The sequence below is a fragment of the Hippoglossus stenolepis genome, chromosome 5 (genome assembly GCF_022539355.2).
Source record: "Hippoglossus stenolepis isolate QCI-W04-F060 chromosome 5, HSTE1.2, whole genome shotgun sequence".
Taxonomy (NCBI): Eukaryota; Metazoa; Chordata; class Actinopteri; order Pleuronectiformes; family Pleuronectidae; genus Hippoglossus; species Hippoglossus stenolepis.
The window spans coordinates 19020227-19046242 of NC_061487.1; the positions used below are offsets into that span (position 1 = coordinate 19020227).

Below are 26016 nucleotides of genomic sequence, written 5' to 3' on the forward strand. Positions count from 1 at the left end.
TTTGACAGTTTTCCCAGAAGAGGGAGTCACGTCACATGTTTACATGTTTACAAACATGGCTGCTCTTCAGTTGTATTCAAAACAAAAAAACAGTGTCGTGGTTATATTTATGAATTACTTGTTATTTTTTTTCCTGCGCAATCCCACTTATGATACATTCCTTATTTTCCCATAGTAAATATGTAAGTAGCATCATTGCCCTGACAGCTAACTGACTAATTGTGGCTAATGCTCGTCGCACTGATGTGACGACACACTTCCGGTTTGGGACGTCTTGTGTTATTAGCCTAGCCGTTGAATAAATGACTAAACTTAATCATCAGAGGAATAATGGAGGCGATGGTGATAATATCTTGACTTATTTATTTATACGTAACCCACTGTTTTTATTAGCGTTAGCTTTTGTGCTAACGTTAGCTAACCGTGTCACCTTGTGACGTACAATTCGCGGGACGAGTCTGGCTCCTTCACGGTTTGAATCCTGCTGTGAGATGTTGACGTGTAAACAGAAGTTAACTCAGCATTTAACAAAGTGAAAAACCACACAGTGTCAAACACCAGTACGACATAAGTAGATCCCCAGTTTGTTTTCGCTGAAGCATGTTGATGGTTTTCATCGGCGGATCCACTTCCCGTGTCTGTTGTGAAACCGACCCGCCACCATGCAGACCAAAGAGGAGGCTGTCGCCGTTTTAAAGTCGTTCGACATCGGAGACAAGTTCTCCGACCTGCCGGTGCTGCCCAGAGCCTCCGTGCTGATCCCTCTGTTCGTGAGGGATGGAGAGCTGCACACCCTGATGACTCTGCGCTCAGCGGAGGTAGTGACCTGCATGGAGCTCACTGTGGGTCAATGGCCAGGGAGTTGAATCTGCTGTTTAAACCAACCTGTGACCTGTTGTCTCTCTGTAGCTGAGGACCAACGCCGGACAGGTGTGTTTCCCCGGTGGGAAGAAAGACCCTGAGGACAGAGACGATGTGGACACGGCCCTGAGGGAAGCTGGAGAGGAGATCGGTCTGACAGCTGATGGGGTTGAGGTGGTCTGCAGACTGTTCCCTTTCATGCATAAGGTATGACATTGAAATCAAGTGGCACACAGAAGAGTGAATACCTCCGCCAAGGCCCAACACTCAACTCTAATACAATCAAGCTGCAACAGATCCCACACACATGATAGGTATCAGTTACCTGAACATGCCTGATTTCATTCATCAACATCCAGGAATTATTCCTTGGGAAATCTTTGAAATGCCAAAAAGGCCCCTTGCGTTAAAGAAAGCGACAAAAGCAAACAATTCTGGATCTGCCCCCTGATCCGAATTAACGCCAAAATTCAATGTGTTCTTCCCTGACCCACACCACATCCTTCCACCATGTTTCGTAGAAATCCGTTCAGCTGTTTTTGTGTAATCTTGCTTATATATAAACATACCAACCAACAACAAGACAGACAGGGGTGAAAACATAACCTCCTTGGCCGTGGGTAGTGACTCTTCCTTGTGACAACATCAGCTGGTCAGGGTTCATCGTTTGTCCCCCACTTGACCCCCTGGTGTCTTTTGACAGAGCGGTCTGCTGGTGACTCCGGTGGTTGGATTCATAGAGGAGTCATTTCGTCCCTGTCCAAACCCGGCTGAGGTCAGCGCCGTGTTCACCGTCCCTCTGGACTTCTTCATCAGCGAGAAGGGACACAGCGCCGCCCACGGTGCTGCTGGGACGGTGGGGTCACTGCACTCATTTTATTTTGTGGACACTGATTCAGGAAGCCAATATCACATATGGGGCATGACAGCCATGTTGGCCATACTGGTGGCTGCACTCGCTCTTGGGAAGAAACCGGAGTTTGACGTTGGTTTTGACTTAGAGGATCCTTTATCCTTCTTCCAACAGACTTTACAGAGAAGAATTAATAAATTATGACAGTTCATGTAATGCATTTGTGCCAGCACCTAATGCCTAAAGCCAGATTTGTTATTTAACTACATTGTATTAATTTGCTGCATTAATTATAGGTGTAAATGTGTAAATGGAAACATACATGCAATATGTTTAAAAAGATTAATGTAAGCATTGATTTGCACACCTTTTTACTGTGAATGTTTAAAGTTAAAAGTTAAAAAAGATGAAAATCAAGACACTTGTATTTTTATTAATTCATTTAATGTAGCAGCAGGATTACAGATATAAACAGAAGAGTATACAAATGTCCAGACCAAGGCAAAGTACATGTTAATAATAGTTCAGATGTATGATAACACACTGGGGTTGACCTTTATCCCTACTGCAGGGTCTTAAGGCTAGATACTAAAGCTCAAGCTACACAGAACGGATACAACAGAACTGTTGGAGAATGTGAAATTGAAAGCGAACTAGGAAACGTGAGCAAACTGATTACACACAAGATACAGCTCACACTATTGGCAAGTAACGGTTATCATGGTTGCTCCATTTGATCAAGCAGTTCACAGCAACAATAGTAATGTTGACAAGCACATCAGTACAAGAAAGCTCTCCATAAAACAATCTCCACGGTCTTGTCCCTTTTACCTCACATCTACAAATCTCATGAGGCATGGAAAAAACATTTTCAACAGAAAATAATGAACAAGATGACAATTCACCGGTGAAGCTGCACAACATCACGTTGACAGTGCTCATTTTGATATCTTGCATTGGATTTCCAGAGTGAAAATGTAATCGCTAAAATATATTGGTGTGGGCTATGGTTGCACTTGTGTTGTTGAAATAAAAATTCTAATCACTGAAAAGTATCCTGATGTTAAACAGTCCTCCAGAGTAAAAAGGACAAGGTGCCAAACAGCAGTGACACAAAAGGGACATCAGTGAACACAGCAGAGTAACGGATAAGTTATCAAGGCACACAAAGTTCTGTTGAAAGCATCACAATTGAAATTCAAGATACCCCTGCAGTATATTTCACATTTAAATATACATGGATATTCATTTACATGACTGACGGACAAAACGATATTGTGTCAAGATTTGTGTGCTGTCTTCGCCACTGTTAAATGGATGCTTCCCGTGGTTTCGTCGGGTGGAAGTGGCTATTCGAAGAGTCAGACTGAGCTTCCTGGATTGCTCACGATGAAAGGATAGGGTGCGAAACAACATGACATTACACAATCCAAGACGACAAATGTACAGTGACACGAATGACAGTTGGTGCCACGCCACGCCACCCATCCCCCCCCCCCACTCTGCCTCCAAATATATGTTCTCTGAAACTGTAATTGGTCCAATGGTTTGATGTAGAGCGAGCTGTGTCCACACCATGAGGTAAATTTTACATTCATGAAACTGAAGTCACAGGTTGGCTTTCTGTGTTGGTATGGCTTTAAGAGGCGTTACTGTTCTGCACTTCCTCCGCAACGTTATGTGCTCTTTAACTCCCCTAACCCAAGAGGAATGGAATGCTTGGAAACATCACTACTGCGCTCTAACCTGATCTACAGTTAATGGATGAGTCAAAGTGCCATTTGAGATGCATGACATTAAAAATAAACACGAGAAACCTAGCCCATTTATCACAATGTACAAATTGGGTAAAGTCAATGTTAGAACAGTCAAATAAAATTCGAAACAAATTTGCTTGATGTCCACTTAACTACATTTCTAATTTCAGTCATACACTTCACAATAAACCTGCGCTTAGTTTCAGGATAACATACCAGCAATGATATTCTGTGCTATGAGCGTAAACCAAAAACTTTAGTTTTACAAAAATACTCTACATTTTGATACATGGATACAAAATTCTAAAAAAGATAAGTTACTTTAAAATGGATCACTAACAGCTGCAGGACAAAATAGTGTGACTATGAAAATGTAAACAGATGCATGTGTGAGCAATGCTACTCCAACATTAGAATTATTCTAAAAATTGGCTTTTTTGATAACGCCAAATTGGCTACTGTTGTAGATATGGAAAATACAGTGTTACTTTGCATCAAAAAATAGAGTAATGTCATGAGAAATGAAAAAAAAAAAAACATGGGTTGAAATGTTAATTATATGATCCATGAAACAAAGTACCTTTACATATCTTTTTATAAATGTTTACTTAAAACAAAACAACATGCTGAATTGCTATCCACGTAAGAGCTGCATAATTTAAATGATTAAGTAAAAATGAGTAAACATGATGATGAGGGCATTCGAAAGGACAAGTATGGGACAAGATGATGAGGATTCACAACAGGAGCTTTGGTTTGCCTGGGTGCACTCCAGTCTGACCCCACAACAACAGCCAGCTCTCTGGACTCAACTCTGCTTCACAACTAACAATTGATGTCAACGCTATATTGATTTAAGTAGAAACGGTTACGTAATAACATCACATCAGAAGTGCCCATCACTCCTATACATAGCACCATAGATAGAAACAACATGGCGGCCTCTATGTAACAGAGATTTCATTTACCAGTGAGCCCCTGTTCACAACACAAGGGACGGCTACTGGGTGCCAACTTCACATGGTGCCAGCCTGCGCACGGTACCAACACGGACAAAAACTTAAATATCTAACACAACACAAGGTAGAACAGTCTCAAGTGACAGACTGAACAGTAAATAGTACAAATAGCATAACAATGAAAATCCTTCATTTCAATGCACAATCTGAACGAATCAGTGTTTTAGGTGTTTTGTCAGTGTGTAAAACACAAAGGCCTACTTACCACTCCAACACTGAAAAATGACAATGCTTTTGTGGGAATGGCTGTTTTTTTTGACAGACTTGACTGGACCACTGAGACTGAATATAAAAAGGGATCCAACAGTGAGCAGACATTCTATACAAAGTTGTCCTAGACCTCAAAAATATTCTGACATGAGAAAATGTAAAAATGTTTGGTTAAGATGTATTTTACTTCTACAAGACAACTGCTTTCTGTTTTGTTTTTTTTGTTTGTTTCTTTTTTCTTGTTTTTTAAGTGGACGTTTCCGAGTACAAATTCAGCTGGGTCAGTAGAGAGCTGTGGACGGATATAAGGATTAGCTGGTTACACAAAAGAGGTTATAAAGTGCTTGAGATAAACTGTTTATAAAAACACAACACTCCATTTTCACTAGTGGAAAGTTTCGCTCTATCCACGTTAGATTGGTAAAGTTACCAACTTCTTTAAAACAAAAAGATACACACACTACAATGCTTCTTAAAAGTTCACCAAGAAAGCTGATGAGGCCTAAACATATGAAAACACTGGGAGGTGCCTAAAAGGCCACAAAAGGCCAAGTCACATTATTCACTAGGTTGAATCTCATTTGCGAGTGTTCAATATTCTCTCCTCTTTCTGCTACAGACTGGGGGGGACCACCTGCAGTATAAATATGTAATGATACGCCATTTTAGTCAGTGAGAAATTCTTAAGGAGAAGAGTTTAACTGTCCTTCTGTAGAGTCTGCTCAGGAAATGGATGCAAAACATTCTACAAGTATGTGTAATCTAACCATCTTTGCTCCTTACATATAATTTAGTCAAACTGCCGAGATGTGCAAACACGAGGGGTTGATTAACTGCAAAAGATCTGCAAAGATGACAAAAGAATGACGATATTCACTCCTGCTTTTGTGCCAGGTTGTCTTCCCCCAGTTTCGCTGCCGTCCCACATGACAGACAGACTAACACAACTGTCCCCCGACTGTCTCTCTGAGTGAAATTAGTTTACACACTCACAAAATGAGATTCAGCCTATATCGGACACTTACGCGCTATGTGATATCCACTCCATGGCTGACTGTTTTATCTTCTCTGCCTGCTCTTACAGCCAAGTCTCCATCACATTACTATTTCCCCATCACCGACATTCTTTATCCCTTTCCAGTTTCCCCACTAAAACCTGATAGACTTTTATCAATATCATCTCTTGGGCTCACATTGTTAAAAACACTCTGACAACAAAACACTGCATTTCTGAGACTGATAGGTAAAGCTGTCATTACGGGCCTCTCTGATCCTGCAAGAGGGGTAACAACAAAGACGGACTCATCGCTTCAAGGAGAATGGATCTACGAAAAGCTGTAATGAATGATAAATATTTCATAAAAACAATGGGTTACATGAGCTCATAATTTGGTTTTAGGGAAAAGGGGGCATTTAATTCTTAAATATTTAAATTTTCTACATTTCGTGGCACTGGCACAAAACACTTGCACCGCCACTTTGTTGATGTTAGGATGTATAACTAGCTACATATCTCTCACTCTCCTTAGAGACCACATTGTCCAAATATTTATCACTACTTCTGTAGGCTTTCCAGTAGGTCCTCGATTTTATCCATGCTGGATGATACAGATAATGATGCCTGCAATTGATTCTGTAAGCTGCTCTGTATCTGCATCTGTAGATTGGTCTGCATTGGAGTTGGCAAGCTTGTTTCTATGTTTGCCTGTAAACTAGACTGCAGGGCTGTTTGTGTGTTTGTCTGCATCGCATTCTGTAGGCTGGTCTGCATGGCGTTCTCTAAGCTGGACTGCATCTGTGCCTGTAGAGTGTTCTGTAGGCTGCTGTGCATGGGGGCTTGCATTGGGGAGGCAGCCTGGGCCATTGGCTGATCCAAGTGAGGCTGCATGTGACTGGAGTTCTGGGGCTGGCTCTGAGCAGGCAGGGTGGGCCCGGAGGAATTGAGCAGCTGTGGCGAGTCTGGGAGGAAGAAAGAAATTGTGATGATCACTATAATCAAACAGTAGGTAATGGATGTAATTATGACATTGGTGCAACTCAGGATGCACTTGGATATGTTCAGCTCAATGGGTGAAGCATCGCAGTAGCACCAAATTCAGGAAAACAAGAATTCTACAGTCACTTAACTGTTATTTTTATACTTAAGAGGTGGAGAAGCCCCAATCATCTTACCGTTCTGGAGGCCAAACACAAACAGGTTGGCTTGTCCTTGAGGAGCCACATTCCCGCCCACAGTTGTCTGGAAAAGCTGCTCTGGTGGCTGCTGTCCAGGGCTGGCTACAACGCCCACACCACCTTGAACGACAAAGATGGTTGTGCCAGTGGCCGGAGCCTGGTTGTTTAGCTCCTGTGAGCTTATAGTGCTCTGCAGGCCAGACAGAGATGTCTGCGGTAGAAACAGCTCTACAGGTTGACTGCTTGGGACGCTGCTGGAGCTTGGGCCTACTTGCATTGGCTGCTGCTCCTGGAATAAGCTCTGCTGTTGGTTCTCATTGGATGTCGAGATGTTGCCTGAAGAGCTCTGGTCTTGGAACGACATGGGCTCTGCTGGGTCTGGCTGAGGGATTCCAACACTGATGCTCCCTATGGGGGAAGGGCCTTGGGTCTGGGTGCTGAAGAGAAGAGTTGGGGGAATATCCTGCGGGTTAAGATCTGTCGTGCAGAGGAGCAGACCCGTCTGCTGGGGTTGGGAAAGTTGGTTCTGGGGGACAGGGTTACCCTGTGAGTGGTTTGGAATACTTTGGAACAAAGAGCCCTGCTGGCCCATTGGAAGCTGTGGTGGCTGTTGCTGGTTCTGCTGTGCAGACTGCTGCTCCTCCATGGGGGTGCTCTGTTGCTGCATTTGGGAGAGTTGAGCTTGGGGTTGGTTCTGGAACATTGTAACAGACTGGGGCTGGCTCGCAGATGTTTTCATGGACGAGATGAACGCCAGCTGCGGTTGTTGCTGTTGTTGGGGAGGGTTTGGGGACAGGTAAAGTGCTGACCCAGTCGACTGCTGCTCTGAGTTGAGACTGCCACTCGTCAGGACAGTCAGTGTATTCTGGAGCAGGGCAGCCTGGACCTGCTGTTGGGAGCCCTGGGACTCTGCAAGGGGCCTGGGTGATTGGAAGAGCTGTTGTGGGGGGGATGTGTGAGATGGAGGCTGTGTTGGGAAGCTGGTCTGAATGGTGAGCAGCTCTCCGGCCCGTTGAAGAAGGGACCCTGGCTGCTGTACTTGCGGGGTGGAGTGAATCTGTGGCTGGAGCAACTCAGCCTGAAGCTGCTGCTGTAAATTCTCCAAGACCTGCTGCTCTTGTAGTTGCTGCTGCTGTTGCAAGTTGCTCAATGCTTGGTTTTGCTGTTGTTGCTGCTGTTGTAGCTGCTGCTGCTGTTGAAGCTGATGTTGTTGTAAATTGGTAAGTATTTGATTTTGCTGTTGCTGATCCTGAAGTTGGATGTTGTTAAGGACTTGCTGTTGTTGATCCTGAAGTTGGATGTTGTTTAGGACTTGCTGTTGCTGATCCTGAAGTTGGATGTTGTTAAGGACTTGCTGTTGCTGATTCTGTTGCAACTGTTGCTGCTGTTGAATGTTCTCAATGAGCTGCTGCTGCTGTTGCAGTTGCTGTTGGTCCTGTGGCTGTAGTATTAGTTGCTGTTGCATCTGCATGTTGCCAAGGACTTGCTGTTGCTGCTGTAGATGTTGTTGCTGTTGTTGATGCTGAAGATTACCAAGGATTTGCTGTTGTTGAAGTTGTTGATGCTGTTGAAACTGTTGCTGTATTTGTTGTTGTTGTTGTTGCTGCTGTTGCATTTGCTGCTGTTGCATTTGCTGCTGCTGCTGCTGTTGCATTTGCTGTTGCTGTTGTATCTGTAGCTGTTGCTGTGTAGACAGTGAATTATCAGTGTTTCCTAATCTAAGGCTGTTCATGTTTTCTTGGACGTGCTGTTGAAGAGAGTCTGCAGAGGGTGTGGGGCTATAAAGCACTGAGTTTAGTTGCTGCTGGGCTACAGCCGCCTCAAACACCTGCTGGAGCGTGGTGTTACCTCCAGCTTGCAGCTCCCTTACTGCCCTCTCCAGCTGGGCCACCCCTTCCTGGGGGAACATGGGAACCTGTGACTGTTGCGGCTGTGGCTGAGATGGAGTTGATATTTGGGGCATGGCAACAACAACAACCCCTCCACTATTGTTGGAATTCTCAGGTGGCAGGTTGTCCTGAGGATCTCTGAGGAATTGCTGAGGGACGTCTGGTGTCACAGGAGGGATTGTGGTGTCTCCTGACACTGGGAAGGAGGTTGTGGGGGAAATTTCTTGCTTCTGTATAGTACTGAGAGACTCTAGGCTGGGGAAAACAGGGGGTGCCTGGGGAAGCTCCACATCTTCATGTTGTAGGGGCATCGGACTCTGAAAGGACTCCCCTCCTGGATGGGGACTGGAGCTGAGCTCCAGGGTCTGCTGCACTGAGACAAGAGGGTCAGGGGATGGCTGAGAAAAGAGGAAAGAGATATGTTACAAACTCCAATTCTGTAGTACAGTGGGATCCAAACTGGCCTCGACTATAGATGTTTTTATTTTGTTGAGTGAATTATATTGTACCTTAAAGACATCCGTGGGTGGTGGATTGCTGGACACTTCCATTGGTGTGTCCTCTTGGCGTTTGGATGGCTGACCAGAGCAGTCGGTTTGCTCAGATGACATAGATTTCATCTGTCCATCAAACATACACGTCTTGACTAGAGAGGGTCCCTCTATTTTTACCGTCCGGGCATTGGAGTTATCAGCTGAGGGTTAAAATAGAAACACAGGTTAGTTATATATATTGTTTATATATCAATAAAACGGGACTAAACAGAGCTCTAGCTACACCTGTTTTAAATAACCTACAAGAGGCTTGAAATGTATCAACTAGGCAACCTCTGTCCTTCTGCTCGTGGCTGTACCTGAGTCTGGAGTGTAGGTGAAGGGCTGGGCGTCATGTGATCTACCAGCGTTGGTCATCACAAAGATTCCCACAGACGCTGGAGAAGTGATTGACTGGCTGTGGAATGGAGGAGCGGTCACTATCAAATGGTTCTGGAAGACATTAAAGATTCAGAAGAGAACTGTTATTTTTAGTAGAATTTCATGAGGGGATTGTCAGCAACATTTTACATTATTCAAGAGGAAAAACAAGGACTATTAATACAGTTCTGTTACTTTTACCTGATGGAAAAGGTCCATGTCAATCTTTGCCTCGGCTTGCCAGGAATTATCATCTATGAATAAAACAATTAAAGTTTTAACTTTTCCATTCATCGGGAAGTTTCGATGCAGATACTCATTACCACATAAATATGCTGACAAAACCAAGATGGCTACAACACCTGCAATGTTCTCCTGAAAAATAACTTTGGTTCCTTTGAGGAAGTTCTTTCCAATGATAAAAACTTCCTCTCCTCCTCTCACTGAGCAGCTGTGAAGACTCTTCTTCAGGATCTCTGGCACTCCCGCTGGCTGGGCTGGAGAACAAGTGAAGAGTGAAAGAATTAAAACTCACATGATTTCTGAGTTAGTCTCTGCCAGAGGGCAAGCACAAGACTCTGAAACAAAGGAAACTGAGTTCTGTGGTCTGATGACCATCACAGTAAATGCTGTATGTGGCAAAAGCCAAACATCGCTGGAAACACATCATCCACATTGTAGGGTTGGACTGTTTAACTTGTGCCTGATTTACTCACTGCAGAGGATTGGCGATGAAGGGACCTGTAGAGTGAGGGTGGATCCATCAGGTTGGGGGATGCTGACCCTGAAAGCCAGCCTGGCACGGGTGCTCTTTTTCTTCGATCCTGCAACACCAATACGGGCCTCCACATCTGCATTACGCAGCTTCAAAATGCCTACACAGTCCACCCTGTGGAAGGAGCACATGATGGAGGAATATATAACAAATATCTCTTAAGCATCAACAGACTACAAGGATTAACTGCTCCCAAATTATCCACAGAAAAAAGCCCCTTACGCAAGTGTCATATCACTGCTAGGCTCCAAAGGGATCTCAATAACAATGGTGCCCTCTATGTCCACTTCCTTGCAGGCAGTGGTGTTGCGTCCGGTCACTCTGCAAGCCTGGTAGAAACCGTGAGGCTTCACTCTGCCTGCATCATTTGCTACAAACACCTGCAGCACAACTGGCTCATTCACACCCTCCAACTGGGGACAAAAAAGAGAAATCAACATTAGTATTGAGCTTCACTAATAATAGAAGGCATAACATTATTAAATTATAGCTGCTATAAGCCGCAATGGGTCGGGGTCAGGCATTTTGAGAAAGCATAGGAGGAAGATGAAAGAAAGATGAAGAAAATGAGCTTTTCATGATGCATTTTGCTTGAATAGACATATGCCAGGTGACATACTTTCACTCTCGATGTAACTTGACACTATGACTAAAGGCAGTTTGCAGGGCTGCTGACTATTACAACTGTGAAACATTCAGTTATCAAGATAAAATTTCTTTTTTTTTTTACTTCATCTAGAAAGTATAGAGAGACCTGTAATTTATTTTCACAAAGTTTGATTGCTCTATGAGTGAGAAACTGATGTTTAAAGATTATCTATTTCCATTGACTGCAATAGGTGAAATTATGATGATTATTGAGATAAAAGTCTGATATTTTTCACATTGCATCTTCCAAGACATCAGCATTCTGTCATTGAGCACTATTGGCCCACAAAGCCAGTTGAGGACTATTGGCATAGGACTGGACCTATGTGCTAAGGTTGGTTTATTTTCATGCATGTGAAGGTGGATTTCAGTGGAAGAAGAAGAAGAAGAAGAAGAAGATTGCGAAAAACAAGAGGGACCAGCAGCATCGCAGCCCGGCCCCTAATAATAGCATTTTTTAACGCCCAAAGCAACACCTATCATGGAGGAAATGCAAAATGCATACAGAGCAACAACTCCTTATTAGAGGATCCATGTTAAGCTTCATGAATAGACACAAAAACATGCACAATGATGAGGCCAATGTAGTTTGTGGATGTTGTCAGAGTTGCTAGAAAAAGTCTATTCTATTTTCTCCATATGTGGATCCGACAAAAACAGACGAGAGATATTTTCAATTCTATCACACATTAATTACATGCATTTGCTCAAACATAAACCTGCGAACATCTTTACTTTTATCATGCATTACGTGTGTGCTTCCTTTCAGGTTTGTTTCATTGAGTGCTTCAAACATTAACTTCTAAAGACTTAAGACCTTGCTTTAAACTACATTATTAACCTCCTGTGTTTCTGGGAATTCACTTGGATAAGTGTATGCAGCTCTGCTCATTATTCCCAGGTCACGGCTAATGACTAAGAATAGGACTGGGCCATTTCTGTTAAAGTCCCCAAACTGTGGGGACAAGCAGCCAGAGCAGTTAGGGTATTTTAAAACTCTCCATAAAACACTTACTATATTTCCATTGTATGTGTAACTTCATTTTATTACCCTTTGTTTTATGAGCTACTTATCTTTCTCTTTTCCGTTGCGGTTTTTAACTCCTTTCTTTCTGCTAAGCACGTGTTTATTAATATATTACTTTATTATATTTGTCTGTATTGGGATTCTCTTGTGGTGCAGTGCACTCCACACTCTGTGCCCTGTGAATCTTATTCAGTCATTTCCAACTTTGGTATTTTTTTCTGTGTCAAGAAGCAGCTGGTGGACTTCTTTGTCCAACCTTGACAGTGGGGAATCCCTGCTGGGTGCGGTCCTTGACAGAGCCTCTGCTGCCCTCGGTCAGATAGCGAGCTCTGTGCTGGGTCTCTGGCTGCACCAGGATCTTCAAGTCCTTCCCATCGCTCCTCTGGGGGAACTGAGCAGACAGTGACCCACCCTTCACTGCGGTCCCTGGCTCAAGAGAGCTGCAGGGCAACAGAAATCACAAGATGGCATTATTATGACTTTTGGAAATTCAAAAAACTTTCTCTGTAACCCCAGAAAGAGACACTAATCGGAGTTCAAATGCTGACAGAATGAGCATTCGACGGACAATGATCACCTCACCTGCCTATTGCACTGTTCTTGTCTGTGCCAAGCTGGGACAGGACAAAGTGAGGGGCCTTGGCGCTGTCGGCATCAAACACATCCATGCTGTCCTCCGGATGAGCAGGCTTTGGGCCAGGCCGCTGGCGAGGGGTGCGTTTTCTGGATTTGCGGGGCACCTCTGTGTTGTCATTGTAGGAGACAGAGCTGATCAAGCTGAAGTTGGAGACTGAGTCATCAGCCCACATGCTGCTGCTATGTTCTGAGTCTGGACCTGTTGGAGCAGATACAGTAGTCTCCTCTTGACAAGACATCTGGCTGTCGTCAAATAGGTCCTCAGGTGGTGGGGATATGCTCAACACAGGCCTCCGTTTGGATGGGGTGTTCTGAGGCTGCTGGACTCCTAGCCCTGACAACACTCCTGACCCTATGTCTCCTGATGCAGTGTTTGGCCCACTGCTGCCTCTGTTGGGGCCAGATACAGCACCCTCCACACCTTGCATCTCTGAAGCTCCAGCTCCTTCTCCTCCAGCGGACTGGAGATGCTGTGGAACCTTGAGATGGTCTGAGGTTGAGGTAGAGGGGCCAGTGGATGTCACTCCCATGGCCAGGGAGGAAGAGGCAGAAGGACTGGAGGTGGAAGAGCTGGCATCTGTAGTAGCATACACAGGTAAAAGAGTTAGTACAGATGCTCAGCACAGAGCAGGCTAGCAGTCCCATTCAAGCAGCTGAATTTGTGCATAATTTTGTATTGATTTCCCCTCTTCCCAACTCTAATTTCGATAGACTGCTGTGAGTTCTATGTTCTCACTGTGCATGCGAGAGCTGTCAAGCATTGATTAAATAATCTGAAGTTAAAGTTGAGAAGGGTACAATTGGTCCCACAATGTGTTGATTCCTACAAAACCTTTCTTAATTAAAATCAATGTGACAAAACTGACATGCTTTGTTTACAAAAACAAAAGCAAGCTACAAATTGTTACATACACATTGCCAGAAAAAAACTGAACAAAATCTGCTCAAACTTTCTTATACAGCCAAATTTGCAAGCTGGTAATGTGGCGCCAAATTAAGTTTGCCAGGGTTGCCAGGGTTACAATACAGTTTGTGCAATGTGCATTCAGTAGTAAACAGTAGTTTGCGCATGCCAATTGGAAGATTTGGTTGGGACTGAGCGTAGCCATGGAGACAGAATAAACAAGCCTCTGACCTATGGAGCAGTGAACTGCAGACCATTTTATATGCAGACACTCCCTGCCTCAGAGGGAACTTCCTGCAATAAAAACGAGACAGCCAATGAGCAACAAGAGAGCTGATCATTCAAGATTCAACTTCTGTCAATCAGTAAACTGGATCAGTTCATATACTTAACGAAGGAGTGACTTTTGTAGTTGATCATTTATAGACACTTTAAAGTATGTTGATTTGGTTCACAATCATCTGAAGGATGTCACAGTAGTCATGCTTCTGATCAGCACTGTTTAGGACCAGCCGGGTCAGACAGGATAGTAAAGATGTAGCATTAACAAAAGCTCTCTCTCCAACATGACTGTGGACTAGTTAGTTTGCACTTTAGATGAAACTGAAATCTAGAATGCTCAGTTATATCTGATGTCAACTGCCCTGAACCATGATCCAAGATCAGACAGTATTTTGTTTTTTAAAAACACGGTCCATTGACAGTTGGGGGCAACTTCACTGTTTCAAAGAGAGAAACAAATCTCCATAGTGAAAATATCTAGGGTAACTGCATTTAGCTACAAACACTTCAAAACCTCAGATGAACTACTGTTGTACGTGTGTATAAGAGAATGTGTGAATGTGCATAGGCTGTTTCTGCTCAAGGTACTTGTAAAGCATTTAAAAATAAAACCTAATGATACTGATACCTCCAGGCTTATGCACTAAATCAACAGACTGAAACAGAATATAAAGTCATAACATGAGTGATTGTCTGAGACGAGCACTAAAGGACACCAAAGGACAGCAGTGGTTGACACTGCATTGGGGTTTTACTGCGTCTCTTGTCCTGTTCAGACCTGGTATAACCATTCGTCTCGAGTAATCCGATCACAAGTGGACAGCTCTAAGTTAGTCATTTCCCACCTGGCCTTAGAATGCGTCTCCAGTGACCACTTGTGTTCGCATCCCACCTCCCCCCTGCATGCAAATAAACACGTACATAATTTCTGTTTGAAGAGACTGAATGATGTTTTTAGCTTATTTGATAGAGTAAAAAATATAAAATCTATACGTGGTGGTGGCTTCAAATAAATCAATGTGTGGGTGTGAGAAAATTAAGTGTAAAAATACTTTTGGGCCACATGAGACTGTAGTAGATCGGAGGACATCAGCTGAGTAGATGGTCCTTCTATGTGCCGAGGACTCGGTTTGCGTTCACACAGCTAAAAGAATGTGGCCCCATGCATCCCTGACCACCTGCAAATAGGGTCTGAGTGATCAGATCTCAATGCTTCTTGGCTGCGTTCACACGTATACTGAGAACTGTCCACATGTGATTGGATCAGCCGTGATAGATGTTAATACCAGGTCTGAACAGGGGGCCGTCTGAATCCGGACCACCCAAATATGTTTTTGTTTTTTTTAACTGCCTTAAAGCCACGTGGCAAAAAACATTGAGCACAAGCATCACAGGGAAAATAGCTGCTGAGAAATAAAAATGAGTGAAATGAGAAGGAACAAGCTATGTTGCCATGCTGTTAATGCAAATCCCACCAACATTTCTTAAAGCTGTTATTCAGTGTAAAGATCAAAAGGTAAATGCTCTGTATGACTTTTACAGAGAATCATAAATTATTGAAGTATAGTACCATATAAATTAAGTTTATAAACGGATCTAAAACTATATATCTATAAACTAATTTTTCAAATATATCTTTTTTTTTTAAACATACACAGAAACAGTTGGCTGAATATCAAAGGCCCAACAGACAAAGTCAAGGTGAGCAATGCTACTGCAAAACACAACATCTAAAATACTCATCATGGCCAAAAAATAACCAGGAAAACCCCCAATATATCCAAAATGAAACCTAATGACAATGCACTGTCATACCAGCAGTATTAAAATACCTTTGCTGAAATATAAATGCTATCCTGTCTAATCTCACACAGTCACAAATATTAATTGTCTCAGAAATCAGTGAACTGTGAAGTTGCCCCCAGACAAAAAATACAAAGCCCTTATTAGTTTTCTTCTCCCCTACCGGGAATAGTTTGGTAAAGGGAAACTGATCCCAGATCATGGTTTTCATTGGCTGAGCAGGTAGCTCACCTGAGGCCAAGGCTGCAGTTGGCGGAGGTCCCGGCTCTCCCCCACTCTTCTGGCTCATGGTGGGTGGCTCGGTCTGGGTGGACGACGGCTGGAGCTGGAGCTCTTTAGGGAGGAGGTCATATACCGACTCTGCCATAAAGGATGAGCAGGAGAAGACAAATTAGGGTTTGAAAGACATAAATTGGTTAATTGTTTATTAATGGCCCAAGTAATTAGAAAAGATGGTGAACATTTTCTGACAGCTTTGAGTTCAACACCTCTGCTTTAAGCCTTTTTAGAAATGGATGGATCCAAAGACTTTTGCAGTAAAATTTCTCCCATTTATTTAAATAAAAACACATCTGGTTTTGATGTCAGTTAACCCAGATCACTGCTTTCACAGTTTAAATACCACAGAACTTCAAGTTTTCCATACAAACCAGCCATTATCTTGCCTGGAGAATGAAACTGAAGCAGAAGAGCCTTCAAATGCACTAATAGACTAATGACTGCTAGATATTGGTTCCAAAAATGTTCAGACTGCAGAAGTAAACTCAAACACAACTTCTTTTTAAATACAGTCAATACGTTTTCCTCTTTTCTGCTAATGAAATCTTGGTGGTAATAACGCAGCTCCTACTGTATCGCACTCAGGGTGGTTGTTATTTCCTTGTTCCCTTAAAAATAAAAATCCTGGAACGGAACTGGAATCAGACCTGTGTCTCATGATCAAAATTTCTACTGCATCTACAAAAAAAATCTGCAGTCAACACTAACACAACACGGGGTATCTTATGATAAACTAAATTAGGCTCCCAAGCGACTTAGTGTAATAAAGCCTGCAGAGACTTTCCCTGATATTTGATGATGCTGATCCCTTGAAGAACCGCAGCAGTTACCCTGGCACAGATCACATTTGATGGAAGATGAACACGATGATTAGGTAGAGTGGTTGCTATGAAACAGGGACCTATCAACACCCTGACATGGATATTTCAGCTGTGCATCGGTGGCACCCAGCATGTGTAGTAGTCATCTGATACACAGCTATGACTGGCGAAGCTGACCAGACACATGATCTCGCACTTCTGTGACGTCAATGATGCTGAGAGAGTCTCAAGACAAAGTCACCACAGTTCACAGAGAACAACAGAGTGCACTAATTCACAAACACAGACAGGCAATAACTTCAAACGCTGAGACAGAGGCTTCACTCTGCACTCCATTGCTGATCCAAAGGTAATCTGTCTTAAAAGGAATGGTTCCATCAGAATTACAGTAAAACTCAGTCCATCCAGAGGGATAGCCTTCCATCTGAGTCTGTTGTGCTTTGTTCATGGTGTGAAGAGAGGGAGTCTTTGTGCGTGGTTGTATTACGGACCGACTGGCAACTCGACATGACCTCAGTCTTGACTAATACTCTTTTCACACAGTAGATTTGTGTATAATTTGAGTCGAGTGAATGTGTGTTCAGCCGGCCTGGAACCCATTCATATGCGACAGGCATTCATATATAAACAAATGCTGTCACCATCCACCGGCTCGCAATACATTTGTGACAATAGGCTATTACATATACATCCCTACCAAATGACTGAATTATTTTACAAAGTAAAGATAACTGCAGATGTTCCGATACCAGCATCGGAAAGGCCTCTGACACAGCCAGGTCGGGTATCTGCGAGTTCACGATTCTAAGTACCGATCCGACACCACATCTTATTAGTTTTACCCAGAAACGATCTTTCCACGGAAATCACATTTTCGCAGCACGAAAACAGCAGTTGCGCTTTCCTGCCACTGCACCACCCTCTGCTTTTGATTGGACCACGATACAAGTTTGCAGCAGAAACAACCAACAAGTCATAAAGACAAATATAACCCGAAAAACAGAACCATTTGTTCAGACATGCAAACTCTGAATAAGTCGACGATTGTTTTTCCTTGAGTTATTCATACATGCACTAATCTATGAAACCATTCATAGATAGAACAGTGTTGACATTTATCCGATGTAAACTTCATGGATAAATGATGATGTGGGAGGTTGTAAATAAAATTTTGAACTGAAAACTCTAAACTCACTTAAAAGTACTATTTACACTGCTGTTAAAGCATAAAATGTAACAATGTTTTGTTTTTGTTTGCAAAAATCTCTATCGCATCAATAGCCATTGATAAGAAACCTAGTGGTTTCATTGTGGGGAAAAAACTCCAACGAAGCTTAACAGCCATAACATTCAATAAGAGATGCCTGTGTTGGTTTATTACTAATACCTTTATCATAGGTACTTATTTTGTCTAATTATCTTTAAAACATAATGCTCATAAACAGAAAAGGCACACATTCATTTTAAACACCAGATTGCTGCTCATTCATTTCACTCAGTTTGGGTATGCAAATGCATAGTCTGGATTTCATTTAGTGTTTTGTTTACTCGTCTGCCAGACTGTCACGGGGCAGAGCAGTATGCAAACAGTGTATTTAAACTCACTGAGCACTTTGTTAAGAACACCATACTACTATATTAATACCAGGTAGTTGCATTCCTTGTTCTAAAGAGAGTAGTTCAACAGTTAAAACAGCCTTAAATCATTCCTGGCATGGATTCCACAAGAAAATGTCTTTGAGATTCTGGTCCATGTTGACGTAATTGCATCACATCATTTATGCAGATTCATCAGCCGCACATGAACGCTGCAAATCTCCCGTTCTACCAAATCCCAAAGGTTTTATATTTGATCTGATGCCCAGCGAGGCCACTGAAGTACACTGAACTCATTGTCATGTCCATAAAACTAGTTTGTCGCGGTGTTGGCTTAGTGATATTCTCCATTATCATGCCAATGTAGCCATACAAACCATGATTGATTTCTATTAAGGGAGTCAAAGTTTTCCAAGAAAACATTCCTCACACCATTACACCATCCTGGCTCAACACGACAGGCCAATGTTGGTAAGCCTGTGCCCACGGCAGCCTCAGATTTCAGTTCTTGGCAGGAGACATTATGTAAACATCAAGTGAAGATCCTGACCTCTATCTGCTTTAGTGATGTTCATAGCAACTCTAATGAGGCACTATCTCTGCATTCCTTGGAGATTGGTACCATCTAAGGTGATATTCTCCCCCTCAGGTCTTACAGTTAACTGACCGCACAAGGACTGAGGACTACACAACCCTGTGTGGGCCTTTTGGTTTATTTTATTCTGTCAAATTCATAGCAGTACTGCAGGTGAGTGATGATGCTAATGCCACATGATTGACTGATTGGATCATTTGTGTGAATTAGCATGAGTATAGTGCAGAGGGGTAAAACTGTGGTGATGCTTTTGGTGATGGAAAATTAAGTAAAATTTAGGTTAGGTTACACTTTTGATATTGATACAAATACAACCTTGGGTTTTGGAACCAATATCAAAATATTACAATGGCACAGCATATTTTGCTGTGTATAAACAAGTTTTTTGACAAACGTACACAAGAAGAATGTGAATGGAGTGTTTGGAGCACATATTTGATGGTTCTGATAATCTACAAAACTCTTAATCATAACCATCAGTCACATCCCTTCAAATTTTCTTAATACTTGGACTGAAGATGTGCTTCTTAACATTATTCCAGTAACTAACAAAGGTCAAACACATCTCATAAATCTTTAGTTACTGGAGAAATATAAATATTTTAGTTAATCTGTTACCCCTGTTAATAAGTGATTAACAGATGCAGGCTTCAGAGAGAGTTAACTTCAAAAAGAGAAAACATTAAGTAAATCTTGCCACAGATAAACCTTAGTTGAAAAGGACATACATTTAAATTGGAAATGGATTATGATGTTTGTCTAAATTTACTTTTATAGAAGTCAGATGACCTCACAGATCAAAAGCCTGCCTGAATATGCCAGAAAAAGTAAGCTGCAGCACACTAGCCTTTCAGGGGGCGGACCGAATTAAACCTAAACTTAGAACAATTAAATTACCTCATATCATAGTTATGCACTGCTCACATTACACATGCCTTGAAAGCTTTGCCAAATGGCAAGGCCACCAGTCCATTTATATTTTTTGCAGCTGGCTTAGGGCTACGAGTGGGGATAACAGAATAGACAATTCATGAAGACAGTGTTTTTGTTGCAAATGACAAAATATGCAGACCAAGAATGTGTCAGAGCCCAACAATGACTGTTTTAAAGACACTCTTAAACACAAGCTCCAGCCAGAAAACTGACAATAGAGCCACTGACTGCACTTGAAACACATAACATCATTTTTGGCTGTAGATTTCCACCATCTGTATTTACCTTGAAACTGAAATGTAGTAGCAATGAATGGCTGGATGTACTGTACTTGATGTGCCTGTGTATTCAGATTACTAAATGAGAACAATAGTACAAGGTTAAAAACACAAATATAACAGTGCAAACACTTCCGTGCCATCGCCCTTAATTCACATCGCACAGTTATTTTGCCTACCCTGCTCGTGTTTTGGGACTTTTAAAGTGTAACTATCAGCCCTGCTCTTTGTAACTTGAGTTGAGTGTAGAGCTTTATCCCTGATTATTCAGACTTGTCATCACCAGTTTACACTGATTCATTTGACCAAGACACACCTCATCTAGTTTACATTTCCCCCAAAGTTACAGGAATATATGCCACAAGTATTTTAAACTTTCTAAAACGCAGTATAGAGTTGACCTAGCCTTAATTATAATCACTGTTTGAGCTTAAAGCTAAGCAGTGAATTCACAGATGACACACTTAAAAGTGATTGTTTCCAGGAAGGGCTTTCATTTCTTCTCACATGTCTCAGGTGAGTGACAGTAAATGAAACTAATTGAGCCTGCAGGAACTGATATGAATACAATCAGTTCAGGAAGTAAGTAATAAAATGATATAGAACAAAACCAAACTAAGATTTCACATTAATGATTCATATTTAATGAGTCTTTCCATGGTTGTTTTCCTCATATACAAAAATGAGTGTCAGACCACAAACGGCTTATTCTGGAGCTGAGCCATATTTCACATAAAGGGTCAGTGGACCAATATTTTCTCATTTACCTCTGGAGGTATGTAGCCATACAAATGTTTTTTATTTACCCAGCTCATTAAATTGTCATCTTTTAAGATTCCTGCTGCCCCCATTGCAGTGGAGACAAATGGAGTTTCTATTGTGTTGCATGCACATTTGAAAACTAAAATCACGGTGACATCTTATATCCACTTCCCCTGAATAATCCACACGCTACTCTAACCATTTCTGGAACTACTTTCTACCAGCTCTGTATTGCATGACCTGTTTGTGTCTCTCACACAATGGAATCTAATCAGACACACTGATTCTATAGCTCAAGCTTCTCACACTGATAAGTTGATGTAAGATTCCCCCCCCTCTCAGTGAGACTAAAAAAAAAAAACTATTTTTGGATTGTCTGTTCATCTAAATGAAAAACTCTTACATAAGCTGTGTGGTGCAAAGATAAAACATTTATGAAATATAATCAGATTACATGTTTCCACTTGAAGTTGGAGAGAAAAAAAAAAACGGATGAAGCGAAACAGATAGCTCTTCAGCAAGTGCACGAACAGCACCCATTATCTGTAAACTTATTTTCTCTCAAATGTAAAATTAGCCTCAGCCTATGAGTTTGCCATTGTTTGTATACATCATTACTTTAATCAAACAAAACAGACTTTTCCTAATGATGGATGGCAATAATTATACTACTGTGAATATGGCCAGAGTAAAGAAAAGCATAAGGATCATAATTTGAGATGCAAAGAATATTTTAGAAATGATAATCTGGCTCCCTGAATCAAAACGTAACCGAGAGTCATTAAATCTCATTAATGTGTATCAGATTTCAAAGTGTTTATAATTAAAAAAACATACACAAAGATCTGTTATCGGTGGCATTTGTGTAGTTGAAGAGTGGTCAGATTTTGTATAAACATCTATTGCTTGACTACTCTGTATTCAGATCCTCTTTGATTTACAATGAAACTAAAGTTAACTGTCCATGAAATCCTTGGCCTTTTACTTCAATCTGAGAGTTGGTAGACTATACATGTCCTTGCTGGTACTTCCTGTATGTCAGACTTGGCAAACTGATTCTCATGCATGGCCTAAAAGACCTGGCTGGCACAGAGTGTTTTCAAAAACGTCCCATTTATATAGTTAACGTTTGAGATTTCACATATGCCGCATTTTAACACAAAAAAACCACCACCAAATCAACTAAATGGTGTAACATAATCAACCAGGCCAAAATGAACTCACGCAGCTGTCCCCTCTCTCACTTACAGGCTGATATACATGAGGTTTCTGACTAGATCTTTAATGAGCAAGTCTGCTACCTTGACCTTGATGCAAACACACACCCAATTACTGAGATATAAATAAACAGCCATCATGTGATACAGTGTGACCATATTGCAGGCTCAAATGTGCCTTTCAGGGTCCATGGAGCAATGCTCTCTGCTGGCTCATGAGCACAATATACATAACAGCCGGACAGATGTGGGACCAGCAGGTCAGACAGCAGGCAGGTAAAAACTGTGTAAGACATTATTGCCCATCAAAATATAGACTCCAGCTGAGATCAGGATGTAAAATAAGTAGCAGGGGAAGCTCTGTTGTCCACCAGCATCCTGTCAAAATGTAAAATGCATAAATCCATGTGTCTCAGGTTACATTACTGCTTAAAAGGGCTGTTACACTACACAACCAGACACACTATACAAATCTTGCTTATGAACAAGCATAAGATTATATTATATATATGATTTACAAGAAACACGATATCAAATAGTATCGAATGGGAGCACAAGAGTTTATTTTATTCATATTATCTAAATTATACAGTTGCTAACATCGAGGACGCTAACTTATGCAGTGCGTGCTACTGAAAACCAATACAAGCAAAGCTAACCGCAACAAGAGTGAACAGTCTATAGCTTCGACATGACGCAGCAACGACCTCCTGATAAATAACAACAGTCGGCTGACACGTGTCCAACGACTGTCACAGACGGGGTATACTTTGGCACTCGAGGCCCCTGTGGTAGAAGCAACACCCCCGCACATACCCTGATAGGGAGACTGAGCTTTGCCCAACAACGGCATTCTTTCTGTGAATCCAGAGAATGTGAGGAGGACGACTCCGGCTCAGAGCCAACCATGATCCACACAACACAGTTCTGTAGTTCACACGGCACAACTACACAAGGAGAATACACCAAACAGGAATAAGCAACACACACACACACACACCAAACAACACACACACACACACACACACACACACACACACACACACACACACACACACACACACACACACACACACACACACACACACACACACACACACACAGGTGGGCAAAGATACATAATTTTAGAATATGGGACTAGCTGGTGAATATCCCTTGTACGTTTGAAGGTCTTCTGCACAATTTAAGTTACCAACTACCAGGTGATGTTAGCAGGTGTTAGCGGCCGCCAGCGGTTGTTAGGGACATAACCTCAGTTGTGCGCCTTACCGTCATCAACATACAGGCCAAACTTGAGGTAACGCTGAGGCTAAAGGTAAATCTTACCGGCTACTGGCTTGTATGGCAGTACTAAGAAAGACATGTGGCCGGCTCAGTAGATCAGACATCATTACCTCTAAGCCTTTTTAAACTAAACACTGTCCCATTTTAGAACCATCAGAATGTATTTTAAAATACCCTTATTGCAAGTCTATCAAAAATAAATTACAAAATACAGCAACCACGCCATGTATCAAAATAAACTAGTGTATTTTTGTTTTTTTAAAATACAAAAACATTTTTTTACAAGGGAGCATGAAATCACATTGCAAACTATACATATGCCTATTTGATCTATCCCTTCAGCAGTACACTGACTCAGTTGATGAAGTGGACATTTTTTGAGAGCAACAGCTAACAAGTCATGCCATAAATCTGACATGCAACCACTCAACAGATAGTTCAGCCTGACCTCTAGAACTTGTTCGATAATGAAGGGCCTACCTTTCACCAGCAACATCGACGACAATACTACCAAGTCATTCATAAGCAGACAACTGATAGGACCTTTATCCAGAGAAACTAGTTTCCAAGTAATACATCAATCATCATCACCCACACGGTCTTGTTCATTCGCACCTTAGTTATTTGAGAACAAATCTAACGAAACACAAAACAGCCCCCACTAAGTTTCAGAGTTGTGAGCGACAACAAACACCGGTGGTGTATGGGATAACAACCTGTTGTTTTGTGGCTTTGCAGCACAACGTTGTTAAAGACAATAAGGCACAAAAGACAGGTGCGTTTACTAAGTTAAACCATTTCTTGGCATTATGAAGTAAAGTTGTACAACAACTCTGAAACGCTTCATAGTTTGCTTTCCTGTGCACAACTGATAAAAACTTAACATAGGCTAAAAGTAGCAAGCCAACATTAACTGTGAGGGCTGCTAACGGTACTCGGGTTAAATAGTTTGCTAGAACAATTTGATTTGGCCTAAGACACTAAAACGAACACCAAAACCTAACAGGAACTGTTAAGAATTTAGCATTTTATGCTAAAAAGGGATGGAGAGCTGACAACCAACACATTTCTCACCTTGTGCTTCTTCTTTTTTGGGCCTCGCTTTGTGCTGGATTATCAATTTTCTGAAGCTTAATGTTCTAATCTCAACAAAACTGGTCAATTTACTGATAGACACCATCACTGGCTGCATGCATCGATTTCCCTTTTCATGACAGCATCACATAGTAGTCTCACAGAAAGTATTTCACAGTATTTTATAACTACAAAAATACCAAACACTCAAGTATTTTTGATACAAAATATGAATCATTTTTTCATCAAACCCATCAAATACAAATTACTAAATACTATTTGGTATTTCAAATACATACATCATAAAAACTGCCCATCCCTCCTCTCACACACACACACACACAGAGACACAAACACACACACACACACCTCCACAGGATCAAGACTTAAGTACGTTAAACCGCTGAACAATGTGGTGGCTGGAGATCGACCCCACGTAGCTGTGGCTAGCTAATAGAAATAAATGACCATGGTGCTAGTTACCACCAAGAAAAACCTTAGTAACACATGTAACCAGGCCCATGAGGTCGCAAACACCACTCATACAATCACACGAGCAGCCTGGTGTGTCACGTCCTTGCACGCATGTGACACAGTCAGCTAACCAGCCAGGTAGTCACCAATGCAAAGGCAGCTAACTAACTAAGCTAGCTAGGCTGGCTAGCAGCAGAAAAGAAGCTAACTACAGCTAGCTAGCAGCTTAACGTGGAGCCATCAAGACAATTCACAATTTCCTCCGTTTAAAACCAGGACAGAACGGGTTAGTAGCCTTCGCTTAGTAAGCATCTTACCTTTAGAGTACAGAGATTTGGGGGAATTGAGGTCGAGATCCGAGCTAAGGAGGGATATAAAATCAGAGGGCATCGCAACGCTTCATCGAGGGGAGGGGAAGCGGACACTCTTTAGAAGAAACCAGGTCGGCTGCTCGTGGGAAATAAATACTGCGTTTTACAAGCGGAATGTTTAATGAACAACATCGAGGCGAAACAAAACTTTCAATAGCCAAAAAAAAAGCCCGTCAGCTTGCACGTCTCACGTTAGTGTGTGTGGTGCTGCTGAGAGGACCCACATTTCGTGCTACGTTCAGACGACCACACACAAACACACACACACACACACACACACACACTTGCCTACAGTTGGTCAGCCCCTCCCCTGGTCCCTCCCCCTTCTGCTGCCCCCGAGCATGCGCAGTAGCCCTCGCTTCACCTCCATTAATGCATGCACGGCCCCAGCGAGCAGAGATGAGAGTAATCTCATTATAACCTGCCTGGTTTGTTCCTCTCTGAGCCTGTGGACCGACAGGGACACTTAATACGAACTGTTAGAAAGTCACACAGCTCTGTTTAATCAAATGGGATGCGAGGGAGGGGGCCCTACCCATCTGAGCCCAGGGGGCCAATTTTCTCAAAATGTGACCCCTG

General features: G+C 42.2%; 2 protein-coding genes across 3 annotated transcripts; one reads left to right on the forward strand and one right to left on the reverse strand.

Annotated features, from left to right (window-relative positions):
- The first annotated feature begins 120 nt into the window (after positions 1-120).
- On the forward strand, positions 121-2766 carry nudt7 (nudix (nucleoside diphosphate linked moiety X)-type motif 7). Its single transcript, XM_035156737.2, has 3 exons — positions 121-818; positions 910-1068; positions 1565-2766. The coding sequence occupies exons 1-3, from the start codon at positions 663-665 to the stop codon at positions 1916-1918; spliced, it is 669 nt and encodes a 222-aa protein (XP_035012628.1). The 5' UTR covers positions 121-662; the 3' UTR covers positions 1919-2766.
- nfat5a (nuclear factor of activated T cells 5a) lies at positions 2128-25710 on the reverse strand. 2 transcript variants are annotated; one of them, XM_035156734.2, is made up of 12 exons: positions 25384-25710; positions 15985-16113; positions 12711-13341; positions 12385-12568; positions 10676-10866; positions 10395-10567; positions 10041-10175; positions 9880-9932; positions 9618-9750; positions 9274-9458; positions 6873-9162; positions 2128-6659 (listed from the first exon to the last, which is right to left on the reverse strand). In XM_035156734.2, the coding sequence occupies exons 1-12, from the start codon at positions 25454-25456 to the stop codon at positions 6256-6258; spliced, it is 4581 nt and encodes a 1526-aa protein (XP_035012625.2). In that variant the 5' UTR covers positions 25457-25710; the 3' UTR covers positions 2128-6255. The 2 variants fall into 2 exon arrangements, with proteins under 2 accessions (XP_035012625.2, XP_035012626.2); XM_035156735.2 differs by lacking the exon at positions 25384-25710 and adding an exon at positions 13900-13962 and having other exon boundaries at positions 15985-16110.
- Positions 25711-26016: the final 306 nt, after the last annotated feature.